The sequence below is a fragment of the Pipistrellus hanaki genome (genome assembly GCF_964339955.1).
Source record: "Pipistrellus hanaki genome assembly, chromosome: 14".
Lineage (NCBI taxonomy): Eukaryota > Metazoa > Chordata > Mammalia > Chiroptera > Vespertilionidae > Pipistrellus > Pipistrellus hanaki.
The window spans coordinates 42300577-42321487 of NC_140516.1; the positions used below are offsets into that span (position 1 = coordinate 42300577).

Here is a 20911-nt window from a genome sequence, read left to right on the forward strand (position 1 = left end):
AAATGTGTTGAGAAATATGTATTGCATTTACCAAGGCATTCCCAATAGTATGCTCGTGAATTATATAAATAAGTTTTAATAGGATGCTGAGGTTTTATTCCAGAATATGCAGAGATAATAATAATTATTTTTAAATATATCTTTATTGATTTCTGAGAGAGAGAAACATCAATGATGAGAGAGAATCATTGATCAACTGCCTCCTACATGCCCACATTGGAGATTGAGCCTACAATCTGGGCATATGCCTTGATGGGGAATAGAACTGTGACCTCCTGGGTCATAGGTCAATGCTCAACCACATACATTGGCAAAGAGCTTTATTTGGGTAGTAAGAGTTAAGGGAGGTTTTAAAGTCAAAGTAAAACTCTGTTCAGTTGTTTAAAGTAGAAAACCCAGCTCAACTTGCTTGGTTTTGCTTATATTTTTGAGCAAATTCTGAAGAGTTTTCACCACACTAATATTATTACTATTTCTAGAGGCCTAGTGCAGCGGCTTGTGTACCAGGCGGGTCCCTTGATTTGGTCTGTAACCTCTTGCAATTTGGGAACCCTTCTGGGGATGTTGGAGAGCTGGTTTCAGCCTGATCCCTGCAGGTCAGGCCGAAGGACCCCAGTATGCATATAAGATTTTGGGTTAATCTTCTTTCTGCCTTCCCTCCTTTCCTCTTCCCCTGAGATTCATCAGTCTGTTCCATGTTCCCATGCCTGTGCATTGAGCATATGCCCCCTGGTGGTCAGAGCACATCATAGCTACCAGCCATTTGGCCATTTGGTTGACTGGTCACTTAAGCTTTTATATATATAATTTTTATTTAAATCCTAACCCAAGGATGTGCTTTCATTCCTGAGAGTGAGCAAGCAAGGGTGGGAGAAAGGAAGGGATGAAGGGAGGGAGGGAGGAGAGAGACAGAAAGAGAGGGGGGGGAAGATAATATCATGGATGTGAGAAACATGGATCACTCGTCTCCTGCATGTACCCTGACTGGGGATTGAAACTGAAACCCGGGTATATGCCCTGATCAGAAATGGAACCCATAATCCTTTGATGCATGTGAGGACATTCTAACCAACTGAGCCACACCAGCAAGGGCTCACTCCTATTATTTATCTTGCCTTATTTTTAATATTTTAATCATCAGTTTAGTTTTTGTTTATTTTACTTTTAAGTCTAATTAGATGCTTCATGACCACGATTCTGCTAAATTATTATATGTGTTTCCTTTTACATTTGTAGAATTTAATTTAATCCACTGAGTTGCAGAAATGACACATTTTATTCTTTCAGTAGGTAAGCAGGGTCAGGTGGCTTTGTTCTGAAGCTGAGAGTCCCTTCTGGAAACCTCTGCTTGGTAACAGAGTGAGCAGACTGCCCTACGGATGAACTTCTTTGCTGGAGGACTGTAAGTGACCTGTGGCTGAGCACTTGGGATCTGTGCAAGGTCAGCTCTCTAAGGTTTCCATTTGGCTAAGCATGCAGAAAAGCAAGTGCATCATACAATTATACAAATAAACAACTCTGTTCTCTATATTAGGCTATCCTTTTCCCTGGGCACCGAGTATCTTTCATTTCACAACTGAAAATATGACCTTGGTTTTTCAGTGGAGGTCAATTATAAACATGTTGGTTATGAAATAAACACATGTACACAGACAGAAATGTGTAAATATATATGAAATATATAGATAATCATGTATATATAAAATATATATGTTTAGGCCCTAACCGGTTTGGCTCAGTGGATAGAACATCGGCCTGCAGACTGAAGGGTCCCAGGTTCGATTCCGAACAAGGGCATGTGCCTTGGTTGCAGGCACATTCCCCAGTAGGGGTTGTGCAGGAGGCAGCTGATGGATATTTCTCTCTCATAGATGTTTCTAACTCACAGCACCCTAGGAGGGCAAAGGAGTTTGCAGATGGCATCTGGATACTTCAACTTGGAAGTGACGCATCTCACATCTGCTCCCAAGTTATTGGCCAGAATTAGTCACATGGGTCTCTCCATGGAAGAGAATCACGGGAACAACCCTACCGTGTACCCAGAAGTCAGTGAGCTGGAAATATGTAGTTAATAATGGTGATGGTTACTGCACAAAGAACACATTCAACATCTAAACCATTTTTAATAAAACAAATTGGGGGCAAACACAGACTCAGACTATTAGAATGATGATGTCAAACACCAAAACATGAAAAAAGAAGTAGAAGGAAAACAAAGCAGTTGATAAATTTATAAAACATGTAAGCAAAGAAATGGTAAATGTGAAACTATGGATTCAAAAGGGGCTTTGGCAGACTTATCAATAGCAAAGCTACATTGGGCTAAGAAGATATTAGTGCTAATCTCTGAAGTTGGTAGAAGAAATGGAACCCTTACTAAATATAAATAGCATCCTGGTGCCATATTTTAAGACAGACTTGCCTGGAATGACCTACTCAACCAATCTTGATTCTGTGACATTATTAAGGTCCCTTCAACTAGCAATTGAAGAATCTTTCTTTTAGATTCAACAGAGGAAGATCTTCCCCAACTCATACATTAGTGGGGAAAGCAATGGAGTCAAATACTAATTCTAGTTAACACTAGCTCAGCTATTTCCATTCTTTCTTAGCCCAAAATAATCAGTGCCATGAAAGTGCTGAAGAAGTTTCCTGGGTGACATAAGGAAGAAATAGATCGGCCATACATGCTTCCTCCTCTCGTATTCCTCAGAACCAGCTCTAAGCTCGGTCTCCTTCTGCCATGTTACTTTTGGGCCAACTCTTACCTACTCTACTTTTAGTTATAGTTTCTTGCTTTAATGATCTTCCTTGGAAACTCAAGAGTATTTCTATGGTTCAACTCCCCACAATTAATAAATCCAGACAAAGTAGACTCTGTGGGCATATAAAAAATAGACTGAGTTTATAAATTATATTCCAGAGTAAATGTTTACTTCCTTAAAGTGCTGCCAATAGACTATTCCATTGTCAGAGGCACCTCTCCTTTCCCTGAATCTTAGACTCTGCATCTGTGGTCAAGTGTACATGAGAACCCAAACAACTGAGGAGCCAATACATTGTTGGTGGCTGACATATTTCCCATAGTCCTTTTCTTCCTTTTAAGTGTTTTTATGCCCTTTAAAGATTCTGCAAAAGAACCTGTATGCTCCCTCTCTCTCCAGCAAAGTACCCAAACAACCTTGGTATAGCAGGATGCTATTTCCTCCCTCCAAGGAAGCCAGACACAAATCAGCTTACCTCTGAAGGGGGAAGGATTGCTCTACATCTGAGCAGCTGGCCTCAGGGTAGCAGAATGTGCTGCCCCTGATGAGGCCAGCAAAGGGCCAGCCAGCTTCTCCTCACTCACTGGAAATCTGAAATCAAGGCGAGTGGAATCCTCCTAGACAGAGGTCACTTGATTAACCCGGCCCATGTTACTTGATAACAAGGTCAAGTACTTCTCACTGTGAGGGGATTTCCAATTTATTTCACAGAAAAGATAGCTCAGTCTAAGCCATCATCCCTCTCCCCTGGAGATGCTGTTAGAAGAAGCTAGAGGAGGAGAGGCAGGAGCCCTTTGCTGGGGCCTGGTCCTTACAGTTTCCAGGGTCCATCTGGCCAGGGTCTCACTTCTTCCCCTGCTGGGGGGTCCTATGCTATATCTTTATAAGAAAGGGGCCAGGGCATTAAGAGGAGGGGTAAGGTCAGGCCTTCCCAAGTTCCATCTGGTCACTGGGTTTTTATATATATAGATATAATGCATATGAAGTCATTTAATTCTCATGACACTCTGGTGATGAGAATAAATAAAGTAAGATATAAATAGGTTTAGCCTCTGCATTTTATTCAGCCACTTGCCTTTTTCTTGCTTAACATCTTGGACAGTTCGTCATGACTATATACATAGACTTATCTAATTTATTGTAAATGCTGTAGAGCAGTGTTTCTCAAACTTTTGACATATGTGTAACCCTTCTATAATTTTCGTAACACTGAGTACCCCTCATACTCATGAGAACGTAGAATTAGGCACAGCTAAGCATGGTGCAGTGCATATCCCAACCAAACTCCGGTGCAACGCGTACCCCCACCAAACTCTTCCCGTACCCCTGGGGGTACATATACCACACTTTGGGAAACACTACTGTAGAGCATTCCAGTGTGGATATACTCTGAGCAACTGAGCCAAGGCATACAACCAACACTTGAGCATTGTTTTTTTTGTGTGTGTGTGTGTGTTTTTTTTTTGTGTGTGTGTTTTTTTTTTGTTTGTTTGTTTGTTTTTTGTGAAGCTGTAGCTAGGATCAACGAGTTATGAAAAATAAATGGAATACCAGAAAGTGTAAGGCTCCACAAACAGTTGGTGCTCTCACTCTCAAGCCCAGATCCCTGAGAGCTGCTGTGCGGGTGGTTAAACACTAGGAGGAGTGTGGTGTAGGGGAAAGCTGAAATGTCACCTGGGGGACTCACCTGCTCCAGATCCTCAGCTGACCTTTTGTTCTCTCCTGTTGGATCCTGATATGGCAGGACAAAGAGCTCAGCAGCCGTGGGTAAACCAGGGAGCACCGCCACCAGGATGTGGGGGCTTGGAACCCCAGTAGCCTGAGGGGGAGACACGGAGGAGCATGTAAGTCCTGCAGGAAAGATGATGAGAAGGGGCCACGCATCCAGCAAGGAATGGGGGTGGGGTGGTAAGAAGAAGCAAGGGGATATGGGTGATGTGTGCAAGCAGGGTCCTGGGTGCACCTTGTAGGAAAGAATGTGAGAGCCAGCACTGGGATGAAAGTACTGGCTCAGGTTCAGATTGTGTGAGGTTTGATCTCAGCTCCATCCCTGTGAAACCTTAAAAACTATCTCCTCTGTATCTCCATTCTCTCAAGTAAAAAGTGGGGAAACTGGCAGTACTTGTGAAAGGGTAGTTTTGAGAATTAAGTTGGACGGAAAGCATCTGTAGTCATGCCTGGGGACTCAAATGTTAGCTCTTCTTCCTACAGGGCATCTCCAATGATGGACCTTGCCAGGAGAAGGCCCTCACTTACTAAAGGTTATCATCTGTCCCTCACACCTTACCCCATTTTAACCAAACATCCTTCTTCCTGGTAGTACTAGAGTTACTCTTTCAAATGGACCAGTCACATCTGGTTGAATGACTCAACCTAATTTACACCCCCCCCCCCCCGCCCTTATCGCACCCCTCAGGCCCCTGCTGATTTCTCCACATCACAAGAACCTGAGGACCAGCCTGTTTTATGAAGCATACTGATCTCCCCCACCACCCTTTGCCATGCTGAATCCTGTTAAAATCCTGTTAAAATTACCACTCAAGAACTTCTGCTTAGTTCATCTGATCTATTTTGAGCTATATCCTAGAGTTTCCCCTGAGCCTACTCTCCAGATAGTCCTAGAATTGATAGCTCCAACCCCAGCCATACTCTTCATAGGTCAGCTAGAACACCATTGTTTTACTAGGACTTCCAACAAACATGTCAAAAAAGGGACCTTCTCATTTTCAGCCATAAAATATCAATTCTACATGTGGATGACTCAGGGTGTCAGGGTGTTTACTTCTGACATTACACTCTCCTCCCTATGTATTATCTATTCAGTCTAAGAAATCTCAATAAGTCAACCTCCACAGCAATGATCCTACTGGTCCCCTCCTGTTTAAAAAACCTGCTGCTAATACCCCAATTCAGCATTTACATACTCTCTCTCCTCAAGTTTTACAATAATCCACCCATTTCCAAGAGCTTGGCTACTACTTGCAGATAAAGTTTCCTTCAGTCCAACTCAGACTATGTTAGCTTGCCTAAATTGTTGCAGTAATTCCCACTACCAACTGGACTGAATATACATTCAAAGTTGTCTCCAATATGGTCCTCCCCTTCCTTTCCAAATGAAATTAGACACAACTCACACAGTCATCTTATGCTCCAGCCAAATGGAATCATATACAATTTCTCAGAATTACACTCTTCTCCTGAAAATGTTTCTGTGTGTTCCAGCTTCCTGTGAATGTCTTTTCTCTACATTGGCTACTGAAACCCTACTCTCCTCCATGAGTTTTCTTTTTAAAATCTGCTTGCTTCGATATATATTCCAAGATTTCCAAATTAGGTGACTTGTTTGTTTCTGAACTTCACCTTGATTTATATCTTTTTCAAAGTTTTAAGACATCCCACTTATTGGGTCCTTCCCATGTGTCTAGCACTGTGCTAAGCAACTTAACATTTTGTAATGCAACCTTCCATGGCAACTCTTTGAAACAATTATCGTTATGCCCCTCTTTGTTGGTAAAGACATATCACATGTTGGGGTCCTCAGGAAGCTGACTTGAGCTCAACATTTGGGATGTTTATTAAGGGTGCTCTTGGGGTCAACAGCTATTGGAGTAAAAACAAAGAAGCAAGAATGAGCAGAGGGAGAAGTTGAGCTGTGATGAAGGCCAATGGCAGCCTCAGGAGACCTTACAGGGAGTGAGGATGGTGCTTCAGGTGTGTGTGAGGGTAAGCCAGGCCCTTCTCTAACTGCATCAGTCACTGGATGTGAGCACTGACATGACCTGGAGCAAGGCAGGTGAAGCCTCTACCACAGCACTCCCAGCAGTTAAGACAACAGTCTTTCCCCAAATGGGGATCTGGGCAATGCATCTCTATTTCTGTCACAGGACAGATGGCAGATGGAGGAAAGTGAAGCAATGGCTCAAGGCCACCTAGGTAGTGAATGGTGATGATTAGTCTGGGACTTTGGTCTGACCATGAAGCCTGTTTGTCACCTGTGCTCTTCCACCTCCCTTTTCCTGACAATGATCACACAGCAGTTCCTATCACAGCCAATATTATACTGTTCTATGCCCCTACTAGATTTTTAACTCAAGATTGTCTAAACCATACTTATCATAGTAAGTCTTCATTAATGAAGACTTTTGGTGAAAGATCCCATGGTGAAATGTCAACAGAAAAGCCTCATTTGATGAGAAAAAGGTGACTGATACTTTTTAAATTAAAATTTTTTTTGTTGTTGTTGGAAGTGTCACATATGACATTTCCTCCATTGAGCTCTCCCCGCCCACTCCTGCCCCCCCAGCACATTACCTCACCCCCCTACTGTCTGTGTCCATTGTTTATGCGTATATGCATGTATACAAGTCCTCTAGTTGATCTCTTACTCCTCCATCCCATTCTCCCCTGCCTTAATTCTGTCATGCAATGAACAAGGAAAGTACAAATAAATTGTCCCCAAGTTGTACCTCTTGTTGGGTTTATTATGGTAAACTTGGCAATGTGGTACTTCAAGACTTAAGAAAATGGCCAAAGACAGGGTGGGGCACTAGGCACCAGGGGTTAGGTCAGTTGCCTCTTAGGACTGGGGAACCATGGAGTTTTCGAAATTCCTTCTATCCATCACAGCCTGTCCTGAGGGATGTTGAGCCTGTTTGTTCTGAATTGGGCTGATTATGCTATACATCAGCGTAGAAATATTCTTGAGCAGTCATTTCTAGTCCACTGGACAGCTGGTGGAAAGGTGAAGGCCCAGGGCATTGCTCCCCAGATAATAAATGTGAAGAGAAATCAGCCTGAAAAACTGGTTACTGCTGAGCTAATGCCTGGTTGATAAATAATGTGGGGACATTGAACAGCTGCCTGGGAGGTCTATAGGGACATGGATCCCTAGAATGTGAAGATTGAAGAAGGCAGGCAGTGAGTTCATTGAAGGGTAGGTGTCAGTCATCTCTCCTGGACAGCAGAGGAGAGAAACCAGTTATCAAACCAAAGCCAAACAGCTCCAAGGGCAAAAGGGCCTATTCCAGTGGGGCATGTGGTCTAGCTGCTGCGCCCTCTGGTGGCCATAATGTTTAGCCTCTCATAATGTCATTAATGCTGATTCCTGACAAAGGTTGAGAAGGCATGCACCAAGAGGTGTTTGAAGATACCCCTTCCACACCACACTGTTCTGCTTACCCGTTTCTCCATAAAATAAGACAAATGATGGAAGCAGAGTGGGTGGTTATGAAACTATGAAATCAAGATTTAAACCTTGATGGTCTGACTCCAGAACCTGAATTGTAACTGTGTCACCTTGGACAAGTTATGTCTCTATGTTCAGTCTCTTGCCTGTAAAAATGGGAATAATTATACTATCCACATCCTAAGCTAGTTTTTTTTAGTGATTAAACGTGTTAAAATTACAATGGCACTGAGAAGAGTTTTGGAATGTTGTTAAGTGCTAAGTAAATATTAAGAAAATAATAGTATGAATATGGGCCAGGCCAGCTGTTTGCTAAAAGGGTGGATGCAAGATCTGTTTTCTGTGCAGGGTTATCTGAATGCCTTCAGCCATATCTCTTTGTGGCATTTACTCTCATGTATTAGGTGCAGGAGAGAATGTACAAAAATGTACACCTACACTGACTTTCCTTAGGGGCTAAGAATATACCCTAGAAAAAGTCTCTCATCTCTGATTTTCTGGGTTTGTGCAATAAGTCCAAGCAGCCTCATAAGCAGACACCCCTCCTCTGATCATTCATAAAAGTGGAATACACACAGGGCAGTGTGTCTAAAAGAAGGTATCTTCTCAAAACACCAGTGACATTAGCTTAGAGAGGGATAAAGCGCATCACCTGGCCATTTCCCCAGCAACCCCTGGGAGCTGTGTTTCACAGGTAACAACCCAGACATTGGACTCAGAGCCTTCACTTCAACGTTCTACCTTCATCACTTACTAGCTTTGAGGCATTAGGCAAGTTAACCTCTCTGAACCTCAGTTGCTCAACTGCAAAACCAGAACAATAATACCTTCCTGAGAAGGCTGTTTCAGGCAACAAATGCCTTTAGAACTGGTCATAGAAGGATGACTAACCATCATGTTCTGAGTGCTCACTGTGTTGTTATGCTCACTGTCTGTGGAGCTGCAACCCAGGGCTGCTCTTACTAATTGGATTCACACTGTGTCTCTCAGCATCAAGACATGTAAAGCCAAAAGCTGATTTTATACTTACTAATGGCTCATCATGAACTCTGTGATATGACTATATCGCAAACTCCCACGCTCTTCTCTAAGTTGAGTTAATGGCCACATGTTTATTTATAGTTTCACACACACACACTCACACACACACACGTGCACACGCGCACACACACACACACACACACACGCTGAAAGCATCTACTATGCATCTGCAATCATGGAGCTCAGCTCTGCAGATATCAGACAGATCTCCCAGGAGCTCCAGATCTCTCCCGTCATTGCTTTGCATAAGGATTCCCTCACCGTGAAGCTCTTCAGGGACAGTCCCTTCTCAGCCTGGGCAAGAGAAGGAACCGTGTGCACTCACTTCTACCAGGGACTTTTTGATGACTCGGCTGATGTCCCTCCTCCACTCGGGGATGTCCGGGTTGTAGTCGTCCAGGTTTGGAGAAAAGGACAGGCGAAGAGATCGAAATTCCTCTGGGGACACAAGAGTAGGGTGATCACTAAAAGTCAAGTAGTTCTCTCAAGAAGTCTGTATACTTTGCATTGTATGCAAAGCCCCAATGGAGGGTCCATTTCCTCCACACTCACCAGAAAGACCCTGCTAGAAGGAAAATCCAGTATCCCATCCCTGTTATCTTCCAGCTCCTCTTCTTCCAGACCAAAGCCCTAAACCCTGGTCCCTGATCAGCTCAGAAGCCTTTGTCCATCGTACCCCAGTTCCAGACTCTGTACTCTTGACATTAAATGACCTGGAGCACCCTGAATGCTCCTCAAGTTCATGACCTTGGGCCTTTGCGCACACTATCTCTTGCCTAGAATACCCATGACTCCCATCTTCCGCGCAAAGTTAGAGCACTTACTAAATGAGGGCCCTCTCCCATTTTGTTTTAATTTTTCCTTTTAATGGCACAACTGCATTTTGCACATACTTTCGTTATTATTACATGATTACATGCTTATAATTATTATTGTAGTCATTCTGTTGCTATTTTGCATGAAAGTTTTATGTAATGGAATTTAAAGCTCCTCAGTTCAGGGGTTTTCTTAGTTGTCTCTGTGGTCCCTGAATTAGTTCCACTCCTCCAGGAAGTAGTTGGGATTACAAAAGCAAGGATTTTATGAGGAGAAAATTGGGGAGAAATCCAGAGGAACTTGAGTACCTCCAGACTGTGATGCACACATATGACATTTTAGTGGGAGAGGGGAGGAAGGGTAAGTGATGGCTATGCAGTTTGAGGGAGGTTCAGAAAGACTATGGGGGAGTCTTCCAGACAAAGATAGCCAGGAATGGATCTGCTCTGGTATTCCTGTTTCAGTCAGTCACTGGTGGGCACCCGCCCATGGAAGATATGACCTTGGCCCCAGCATGGTGCTGGGTTTTAGAGTTCAGCTGAGAATCTTAACTCAGCTCAGCATTTGACACATGGCTCCACATAGCATGTGGAATACAATTTAGCTGATTCTTACCACAGCCCCCTCATCTGACACAACCCCACAGTGACTTTCTCTGCTGCCTCATGTCTTACACGTTCCCCACTTCAGGACCCTGTTCTTTCCTGGGTTCCTCAATCTGTCCACATTAGTCACATCCTGAGACTATAGCACTCTCAACTTTCTAGTCATTCAGTCTCTTCTGGAACAACCACCTCCCACCAGCACTTTGGTATCCTCCCTTTCACCAAGTCAAACACCCTCCATCACGTGACCCTGCTTGTCTTTCTCATATTTCTTGCTACTTAAATTATTTTGTTTTTATTGTCTGTTTCCCATTGGAATATAAACTCAATGAGGAAAGGGGTATTGTACTCCTGGCTCTATGAAATAGTTTCCTGTTCATGGTGGCCTTTCAATTCCTATCTATAAGTCATTTAATGATTAAATTTTTTTGTTGAATAAATAAATGCATGAATCACAGTGCGGGCTGTTTGTAATTTCTACATTTACTATTTAACAAACACTTCTTGACTTAAGCGGTTCCTTGTGTTTGGGGGTTCAGCAACAAGGGCAGTGCTGTGTACACATTCAGGAAACATAAAGACATTTGCATTTCCTAACAATGCTAAATACTCCTGAAGCACAAGCTTCCATGACTCCTACATTGTAAGGTGTGCATTAGTGGCAGTCCAAAGATGTCTATTTTCAGTGCTTGACTATTTTACGAGTCACTGATTACCAATGTGAACACACCCCATGTCTGTTCTGATGGAGAGCAGTGAAATGCATACTAATTAATAGCCTGGCCAATGGCAGCGTTAGAAAATCACCTGCTGAGTCCTAACTTTTCACTTCAAAGACATGTTTCTGTCATTTTCGCTTCCCCAGATCCTCTTATTAAACTGTAGAAACTTCATCTAAAAGGGAAGATGTTTATCTTAATAAAAGGACACAAATGAGAAAAATTATAAAGCTCCCTCTGAAATTACTTAGCATGTTTAACAGCAAGGAGGAGGGGGTGTCTGAGCAATATTATACTTAAGTTCATTCAACAAATAGAGGATGCATGTGGGAGGGCCGAGAAGGGTAAATATCAATAATACATATGCACATACACATCCACACATATACATACACATATACATACATATTTATAGTAGCTGCTGAGAGAGAGAAATTCTATATATTCACATATTCTTTGTTGTATTAAAGAGGTAAACCAGTGCCCTGAAGTATATTAAAGAAAACAATGAAAAGGAGATTTTCTTTCCTCTGGTCTATTATGCGGCTTTGGGTGGATAATCTTTCCTCTGTCTAATTCTCAAATATGATGCCTCCCTCAGTGTGACCACGATGGCCTTAATGTTTCCCTCAACTTGACTGCATTCCAGACAGGTTCCTTCCTGACTATAGATCCCTGACCTCCCTTTTCTAAGAGCATTTACTTTGGAAAAACTTGTGATTGTCAACTCTTTCTCTGCCCCTTTGAGATATAAATCTTCTATAAGCCATGAGTAGCTTTCTCAAGGACCAGGGATCCATGCCTTTGCAATGTCATCATCAAGAAAATAAGACCCCTACCACTGGGGGTGGGGCAGGAGCCTCACTTTCTAAGCACCAATTAGCAAACACTGATGTCCTAATTACATTGATAATCCCCCAAAGTCCTCTAGTACTTTTCCACTAGCTCATCCAGAGTTTAAACGTCTCCTTCCTTTTATTTAGGTCGAGTTAAATCTTGCCTAACACCTTGTGGTGCAATTTGCCTTTAATATGTCAAAAGTGTCATTAAAATTTTCTAGCCATTCATATGCAACTCTGGACAACTCATCTGACTAAAAACAAATTAAAGAAGTGAGATGGTTCAGGGGCTTGGTTAGAGGAGGGGAAACCACTTCACCTTTTTCCATGAAGATAACCCATCTGAAGGAGTGGATTATGCCTTTTGGATTATGCCTTTTGGATCATCTCTTTTGGATTATGCCTTTCAAGGAGTTTTAGGAAGAGGAGCAACTAAGTCAAAAATGGGTGGAGAGTGGTTAGAAATGTTCCCTCTGAATTCAGAGTCTTAGGCTCTGTTTACTATACTTACCTCATATTTTATCATTTATAAGACAAGGATAATTATAGCATATTTCTCATAAGCCTGTCTCAACTCTGTTCAATAAAATAGATCATATATATCAAGTGCTTAGAACAGATGCTGGTAATGGTTCCATCAATGTTAATTACTAGTACTACCATCATTATTGGATCTGTCACTGAACAGGAGAATAATGGTAAATCCGTAATTTGCCATTTCTGGGCCACAATTTCCTATTTGAAAAATGACTAGTTGGACCATGTAAGCCCCAAGAATACATAGGGTAGGTTCAAAGTTCTCTCTGTAGTTTTAGTAAGAAAATATTTGATAGTCCTAACTACGGGAACATCTGTGGGAAGGATGGGTCAGTGCCTCATAGTGACACCTGTGCCACCCAGAAAGATGAGAGGGAAAAAGAGCATTGGATGCAAAAGACATGAGGGCCAGCACAGTAGGCTAGTCTCAGAAGCACAAGTCCTTGGTATAGAAGCCCAGTTCTACCACTTCCTAGACAAGGCGAGTTACTTACCCCTCTGCAAAAAAAAAATGAGAATAATAATTATACCATTGTAATTAGCTAGTTTTTATTAATAGAAAGAAAGAAAACGGGAGGCCAAGCATTGCCATCTAGGCAGCTTTACCAGGAAGCTGCAATGTAACACTCCCCAGAGAACCACTGGTCCATTCTTTCCAGATTACTGGGGGAAGGGACTGGACAAAGGGGGGATGGATGCATGGCAATAAAGTTGGGGTGACATAGGGAAGGTGCCTGTTGGTCTAACCTGGAAGCAAAAATAATTGGCTAGAGGAGGAGGGGCCATTGCAAGCCCAGGAAAATTAGGGGATACATAATCCCCCAGACAACAGAATACTTCACTCTCTTTTGGCTCTCTTGTTCCTCTGGCTTGACTCCTGCTTCCTTGCATTTACTCATGTTCCGTCCATAGTCATGTAGTAATGGGCTGATGTACAGCAGCTGGGAACACAGGTTAAGCTAGCCTGGGCTATGCAAATATGGAACAGGACCTTGAGCAATGGTTTTAATCCTAGTGCTGCTGAACCTTTTCCTTGACTGGACAAAGGAAAAGGGGACCTTGGAAACTCACAGATGTAATTTCATACAACTAAAATCACTCATTCTCCTGTGTGTCTCAAAAAAATTCATCTCTTGTGATGTGGCAAGAACCCCACATTCACCAACAATAGGTGAGGTTGCAGAGAGCTCCCCACAGTAACAATAGCATCACCTATCCTATACTGGGGTTGTTATGAGGATTCAATGTTTCAATGTATCCCAGGGCATAGAAATTAGTTAAGAGAGAGAAGGGGGAGAGAGAGAGAGAGAGAGAGAGAGAGAGAGAGAGAGAGAGAGAGAAAGAGAGAGAGAGAGAGAGAGAGAGAGGGAGGGAGAGCGGAAGGAAGGAAGGAAGGATGGAAGGAAGGAAGGAAGGAAGGAAGAAAGGAAAAAATGAGTAGAGAAGTAAAAAGAAGCAAAAGTTTTCCTCCTGGTTGGACTCTGGCTGGGCCATTGCCTCACTGATGGGACTTTGTGAGGACCTTGGTCTACTTTCACTTACTATTGGGGCGGGGGCGGGGGGCTGCGGTTGGGAGAAGAGGGAGGGGACATTATGAAATCTAACACCCAGCTATGCACGGAATATCCTCCTCAGACACGTTCCAAGTTGCTTACAAATTACTTTCTGAATTTGAAGGTCAAGTTGGCAAGATGAGAAATGAGAAACAAAACCTGCATCAGAATCAATTAATTCTGGAACTGGGACAGTCAATATTATCTGAACCACCAGCTGGTTTGTCTATCTATCTATCTATAATATCTATCTATCTATCTATCTATCTATCTATCTATCTATCATCTATCATCTATCTATCTTTCATCTATCTATCTATCTATCCTTTCTCCCTACTTACTTCCTCCCTTTTGTACACTCTCTTTCTGCACAGCACTTACATCTTTGAAATTCTTTAATTTTTCATACTGCATATATACCACTTCCATATTAATAAAAGTTTACATTTTTGTTATCCACTAATAACTGCATCCACCTGAAAAGCCTATGCAGAAAAAAATTTCCCAAATGAGCTTATTTTGTATAAACTGTCTTTCCAATCTCCCATTGTCAATCAATAATTCCACCTTTCCAGTTCAGTACATTTTCATTCCATCGTATACTCTGGCGATATTCAACTTCCCCAATGGATTACAAAATTACAGTGACTTGTTCAAATCAATATCCAGTCTATGATGTCTGCCCTTCCATCTCTTTTAAACTAGCACAATTTTTATGATACAGATTTGTATAAAATATTTTCAGAGTATTTAGATATTGATAGATTCCTTTTAATAACCGAGACTTTTAATGTTTAATTTTATAGGAAGCCTCAATATTAACCATTTTCTTTTAGAATCAGTTTTAGCTATTCAAATGCCACCAAAATGCCAAATGGAATGAAAGAGCCTTACACATAATGAAGCTCACCCTACCCAAGGCCAGTGAGCGAATGGATGGACACTCTATGTGCACCAGAGCCACATTGAGGAAAAAAAACAAACAAAACAATAAACCCTCTGAGGTCATGTGACTTCTATTTTGTTGGTGAACCACATCTTCAACTGAGTCAGATCTGGAATCTCTCATCTCTACAGGTAACATTAACTCAGCTGAAAAGAAGCCCCCCCCCTTTTTTTTTATTACTTCCGAAACTATACATGTAAATTCAGCCTAAACTGAGAGTACACGACCCACATGTACTGAGGAGACCAGACCTGACTCAGCTATTTCTCAATCACTGCTCTCTGTGCTCTGGTTAGAGGTCATAAGCCAGATGGCCTCTGGCACTCTGGTACTGAGTAACCTCTAAGCAGGGGGGGGGCAGCAATGAATCAATGCAGACAGAGTACTCACCATACACTGCAATGGTCTTGGTGTCTTGCAGAATGGCATTCCCAGCTGAGACCTGCACTGTGATGGTGTTCATCCCTTCAGAGGTAAACTTGAATGATATGCTGCCTTCCAAGGTGATCAAGGGCTAAAATAAACAAAAGCATGGAGTAAGGGCAAGTATATATCTATATCTATATCTATATCTATATCTATATCTATATCTATATCTATATCTATATCTATAAATATATATCTATATCTATATCTATATCTATATCTATATCTATATCTATATCTATATCTATCTATCTATCTATCTATCTATCTATCTATCTATATTATTGATTTCTGAGAAGAAGGGAATGGGGGAGAGAGATAGAAAGATCAATGGTGAGAGAGAATGACTAATTTATTGCCTCCTACACACCCCCTACTGGGGATCAAGGCCTCAACCAGGGAATCAAACCTTGACCTCATGTTTCATAGGTCGACGCTCAACCACTGAGCAACAGTAGTCGAGTCAAAGCTCTTCAGTTACAGATGAGAAAGCCATCAGCAAGCATCTTAAATCAGTGAGGCTCTTTCTGGTGACATCTGACTCCATCCATACCTCCCCATCATCTCAAGTCTAGACCAGAAAGGGGCTATAGAACCATGACCCCAAGCAGCCCTGCCCATGCCTTCTGAATTTGTCACTTCTCTTCCAGCACCATACTGAGGGTTGGGAAGATCAATGTGTTGTGCTTGTTGGTGGGATATGTGTGTCTTTATGAATAATCTACTCATATTAAGCAGATCCTTTTATTTAAGGAAATATTCAGATCAGACCAAAACAGAGGGCTCATATGAACCCAGATATAAGCAGCAGACACTGAAAATCGACAAGCTGCCAGTTGTTTATCTCCAGGGTATACTAGTCAAAATAAATTGCAATGGAACACAGCAACCATGAACACCAAAACCACAGTAGTTAACAGGAGCGGCCTGGCATGCCCGAGCTTCCTTTGAGAGGCCTATCAACATTTCCTGGAAGCAGCTTCCATGGAAACAAGTACTAATTGGATGGTGGTTTGAGGACTCAAACAAATAAATAAATAAAGACAATGACTTGGAGCAGTGCCTGTGCTACAATTGGATGCCGGGGTCCTGAAGGAAAAGATAATTAGCCTATGACCTCCCTCAACTCACTCCCCACAATCGTTCCTTTCCTGTCTTTTTGTAATTAATTTTAAAATCAAAATTCACTTAATTCCCTGGATGGCAGAGGGGAGATGAAAGCCAGCATAAGAAGGTTGCTCAACATGATCTATTGAAAATGTGGTTTTCTGCTAAAAGGTAAATAATAGGAGACAGATAATAACATTGTTTAGGACTTTTACCTTCCAAGGCTAGCTTTAAATAACATAGATTTCTACTCTCACTGTGGGTCATGTACTCTCAGTTTGGGCTGAATTTATATGTATAGTTTCAGAAGTAATAAAAAATGGGCTTCTTTTCAGTTGAGTTAATGTTAACCTGTAAATATGAGAGATTCCTTCCACTGTCAGGCTTGTAGCAGGGCTAGAAATGGGTATTTATCGTTGGCCTATGCAAAATTGTCTGGAGTTAAAGCCAAAGTTCAGCTCTGGAGTTGAATAATATTTGCATTAAAATAAAATGCATTGCATCAGAACAGTTAAGTCATCAAGAGACAATGACTCTGCTGGAAGAAGATAGGGCTTCCAGTCTAGGAGAGTCTGTCCAGTGCCCTATTCTGGTGGACACTCTGGGGCCTTAGTGTTCCTGCCAAAATTTGGAAGCAAATTTTAATTTATGAGAATAGAGTGAGTTCAAAACTAAAGCAGAGCATGTGGCCAGGTATAAGAAGAATAAGAATCTGTGTAGGTATCAGAAGGCCTTGGATCTGAACCCAGCATGAAGCAACTGAATGGGATTGGAGCAGGCCACTCTGTCCACCTCTTCCTCACTTATGTTCATCTGTCAAACAAAAGACACAGAGCAAATGAGGTGAAGGTCTCTACTGGTTTAAAAATGGCTTCTGACTTTTGATCGCAGGGGATGTTTTGGGAAAACAGAAAGGGTAAAACTGACCTAAAGAAGTTGGCATGTCTTATGCAGGCTGAGGAGGCCATCTGGGAGGCTGGGAGGTAATGGGAATTGGGGGGCACAGGAGACTTGGTTGGAAAGTTTGTAAGGAGGACATTCTGAGAAAAGAGAAGTGTACTGAAGACAGCATGACCTATTTATCAGAATTCTGACTTAGAGGAGGGCCAGAGGTGGCACCCCTAATTACTCCTTGGCCTTTCCAAACAAGTCTGTGCACTTGCAGACCCCTGGGTGTTTACTGGAATCCTTATGCTTAATCTTTGGGTGTCCTTGCTTAAAGGACACTGCAAACACATGTGCCCTCCCAATATTACTTATCCTACTGATGATATCTAAAAGATAAACTTTATTTCAAACTGCTGTTACAATAAAAGCCTAAGGTGGCAGGTAATCGAGGCTGCCTGGTTCCTTTAGCCAGGCCATCCCTTAGCCTTCTCTTTCACAGCAAATGTTGTGTCAGAGTAATCATTCATCTATAGCTCAGGTTCTGCTGGTCAACCCTGGCAAATGGGCATCTGTTGCTTTTGTCTGGCCCATACCATTCACCTGTTTTCCTTTTGGGGACCATTCCCTCCCTTGTCTTGGTTCATGTGGTTCTCAGGAGGCTGACTTACACACCTCTTTCCACCCCAGCACTGACCAAGGCCTGGCCAATCACAGTCCATCCCAGGACTAGTGTCAGAACTTTGCAGGAAGAGTTTGTTTTCTCTGCTGAGCTGTGCAGGTGTAAAGCTTGGGCTGCTGCAAAGGGTCACTGCAAAGGAAGGGCAGCCACACAGAGGAAGGCAGAGATAAGAAGTAGGGGGTGGCATGGTGAGAGAAACAGAGACAGACAGAGAAATAGAGACAGAGAGACAAAGAGATATATTGATGCTCTAAGGGCCTATGGGCCCTGAGGCTAGGAACCTCCACCCCCAGACTCAAGTTCCACAAGCCATCTCATTTCTTTTCTGCTTCAGCAAGTTGGAGTTGAGCTGCCACCAGCCTCTATGCATGTTGTTTCCAGAGTGACCCACCTCCGTGTTGTTCCCGTACCACCACACGTAGGTGAGGGTGCCCACTTGGCTGGGCCACAGCACGGCAGTCGCGTTGACCTCTTTGTTCTTTGTGGTGACAAAGGGCAGGGCCAGGTGCACATGCTCCAGGGGACCTGAGGCACAAGAGGAAAGAAGCAGGATGGAGAGGGAAGAGCTTGTTCTGCTCTACCCTCTCTTCTCTAGAAAGAATAGTATATGACTCATTCTGATGCCTCCAGAACACAGCAGTCATGTCCCTGAGAAAAGTGATCTGGAGTTTTTGCTATGTTGGAGAAAAGGATATAGAGTGAACAACTACATCTCAACATTTTCCATTTACCGATTTTCTTCCAGGTCTAAAATGTCTGAATTGTTTATGTGAAAAAGTTTAAAAATTAATAAATAATATATGAAGTTTTTAAATAAAGAGGCTTGATAGAAGGTTTCACAGGGAAACAGAGAGTCTTTTCATGAGGTTATATCCTTGGTGATAAATCAGGATTGTGAAAAATCTCACAGACACCATTTTGTGTGGTGAGAGAAGAAAGGTACTTATTCTTTATTATTTACTGGATTTTAAAGATGTGTGTGAGTTTGGGGGTGGCATGGGGGGTGAGGCAGCTTGTCTGTAAGCACCTGGTTAGGCAAGCATGGAACAAACTGTGCTTGGTGTTGAGTTAAGCTTGTCCAGGACAAAGGCATACATGAGCTCTCTGGTTCTCAGCTTCGCAGGATGTGCTAAACTAAACAAAAGATGATGCTATTGATGGAGGCCCCTTAGACCAGAAATCTTAATCAGATGAACAAATCCACAAACATACCAATATCCTCCTCCTCCTCCTCCAGAACCACTCAGACCTTTCCTAGGAACCCTGACTGTCCCTTTGAGTCACTGTTCCCAAGAAAAATGTGGTTTCCTCTGAGGTGGAAAATGACAGAAATCTATCATCTCCACAATTATTACACGAGGTGGAGAAGAAGGGGGTGCTTCGGGCCTTTCCACCTGGTCATCACCGCCTCATTTTCTGCTTGACCTTTACATGTGTTTTCTGGTTTACTGTCTCTGCCTCCACATGCTCTTCTGCTGAGTAATACCACCCACATCCTGACCTTCAACTGCCAACCACATGCTAGGGGCTCCAAAACCATCTTCTGGACTCCAGACTCAATTAGCAGCCAAATGATTCTGAGAAATGCATAATTCTTCCTCATTCTATATTCTCTGTCTGTCAAATAAAACCAGTGTTTATCCAGGGGAGCAACCCAGAAGTAGAAAGTCAATCTAGATCACTTATTTCTTACCTCCCACATCCATTTAGGCAACCATTTATTTGGTTTCAGAAATAATGTCTCCAATAGAGCTCTTCTCACCCACCCCAGTCCTGCCCTGATTCATGCACTAATCACCTACCCACCCCCCCACACACACGCATACACACACACACACACACACACACCTGGACCATTACTACTCTCTCACTGACTTCCTGCCTTTAACCTATCCCTACCTGATCCACCTGTTGCCCTACATGTCCAAAGCTTGCCTCCCTTAATAATACATAAAGGCACCCAGTGCCAGGTGTATCAGCACCTAGAATATAATGCAGGCTCCAAGGTGAAGGTAGGTCATGCACATGGACCTTGAGGGAGAGGTGGCTCTCCATGTTGGAGGAAGAGTAAGAAAGCCCAAACAGCTGCAATGCAGAGATGGAGGAAGGAGTGGAAGCCAATGAGATCTAAGAGGTATTCAGGACACGTAGCATGTTGGCTGTGTAGGCCTTGAACTATATATTTGTGTTTGTGTAGCTTCATTCTTGCATGTATCTACATTACATGAGCATACAGAGCATGGTGATGGTGAGGTACCTTCTCACCCTCCAAATATTCCTCAGAGAGATTTTCCTAGAAAGCCACGTGATTATGCTATTCACTTGCTCAAAATTAAAACCCACATTCCCTAATTATAATAACAACGATAAGCTAACACATATTGATGCAACATTTGTGACACAGGGAACACAGGCTGCCAACTTTGGGAGGATAAGAGCCCTGAGCATTGACCTTTATTGATAAGGCTTGCACAGTTTCCAAGATGTAGCAGATACTTGAACGTTTGCTGGGTAACAAATTAATATAATTTCCTGTCGCTGCTTTTGTCCATGCTTCTCTCTCTTTATAGAATTTGAGGCTTTGTGACCAGCATACAGAATAGAATTGACTTTCTGGCTTAGAAGCCATCCGATGGAAAGTCGTTGGTCATAAGTCAGAATGGTTCAATGAGGTGATCAAAGGCAGGACTCCTGGGGGACAGCTGTGCACTACACATTCTGCTAATGGCTCTTTATTGCCCTTTCATCCTTACAACAACCTCACAGAGCAGGCACTACTGTCATCCCCATGTAGATCCCAACAAA

General features: G+C 42.6%; 1 protein-coding gene across 5 annotated transcripts in view; it reads right to left on the minus strand.

Annotated features, from left to right (window-relative positions):
• SORCS1 (sortilin related VPS10 domain containing receptor 1) overlaps positions 1-20911 on the minus strand; it is a 432258-nt gene that overhangs the window by 16900 nt on the left and 394447 nt on the right. For all 5 annotated transcript variants that reach the window (XM_084904028.1, XM_084904030.1, XM_084904027.1 and 2 more), the window contains exons 20-23: positions 18498-18631; positions 15397-15520; positions 9317-9429; positions 4453-4584 (exon numbers count right to left, since the gene is read on the minus strand). In XM_084904028.1, the coding sequence (XP_084760154.1) occupies positions 4453-4584; positions 9317-9429; positions 15397-15520; positions 18498-18631 (503 nt within the window). The remainder of the gene's footprint in view (positions 1-4452; positions 4585-9316; positions 9430-15396; positions 15521-18497; positions 18632-20911) is intronic.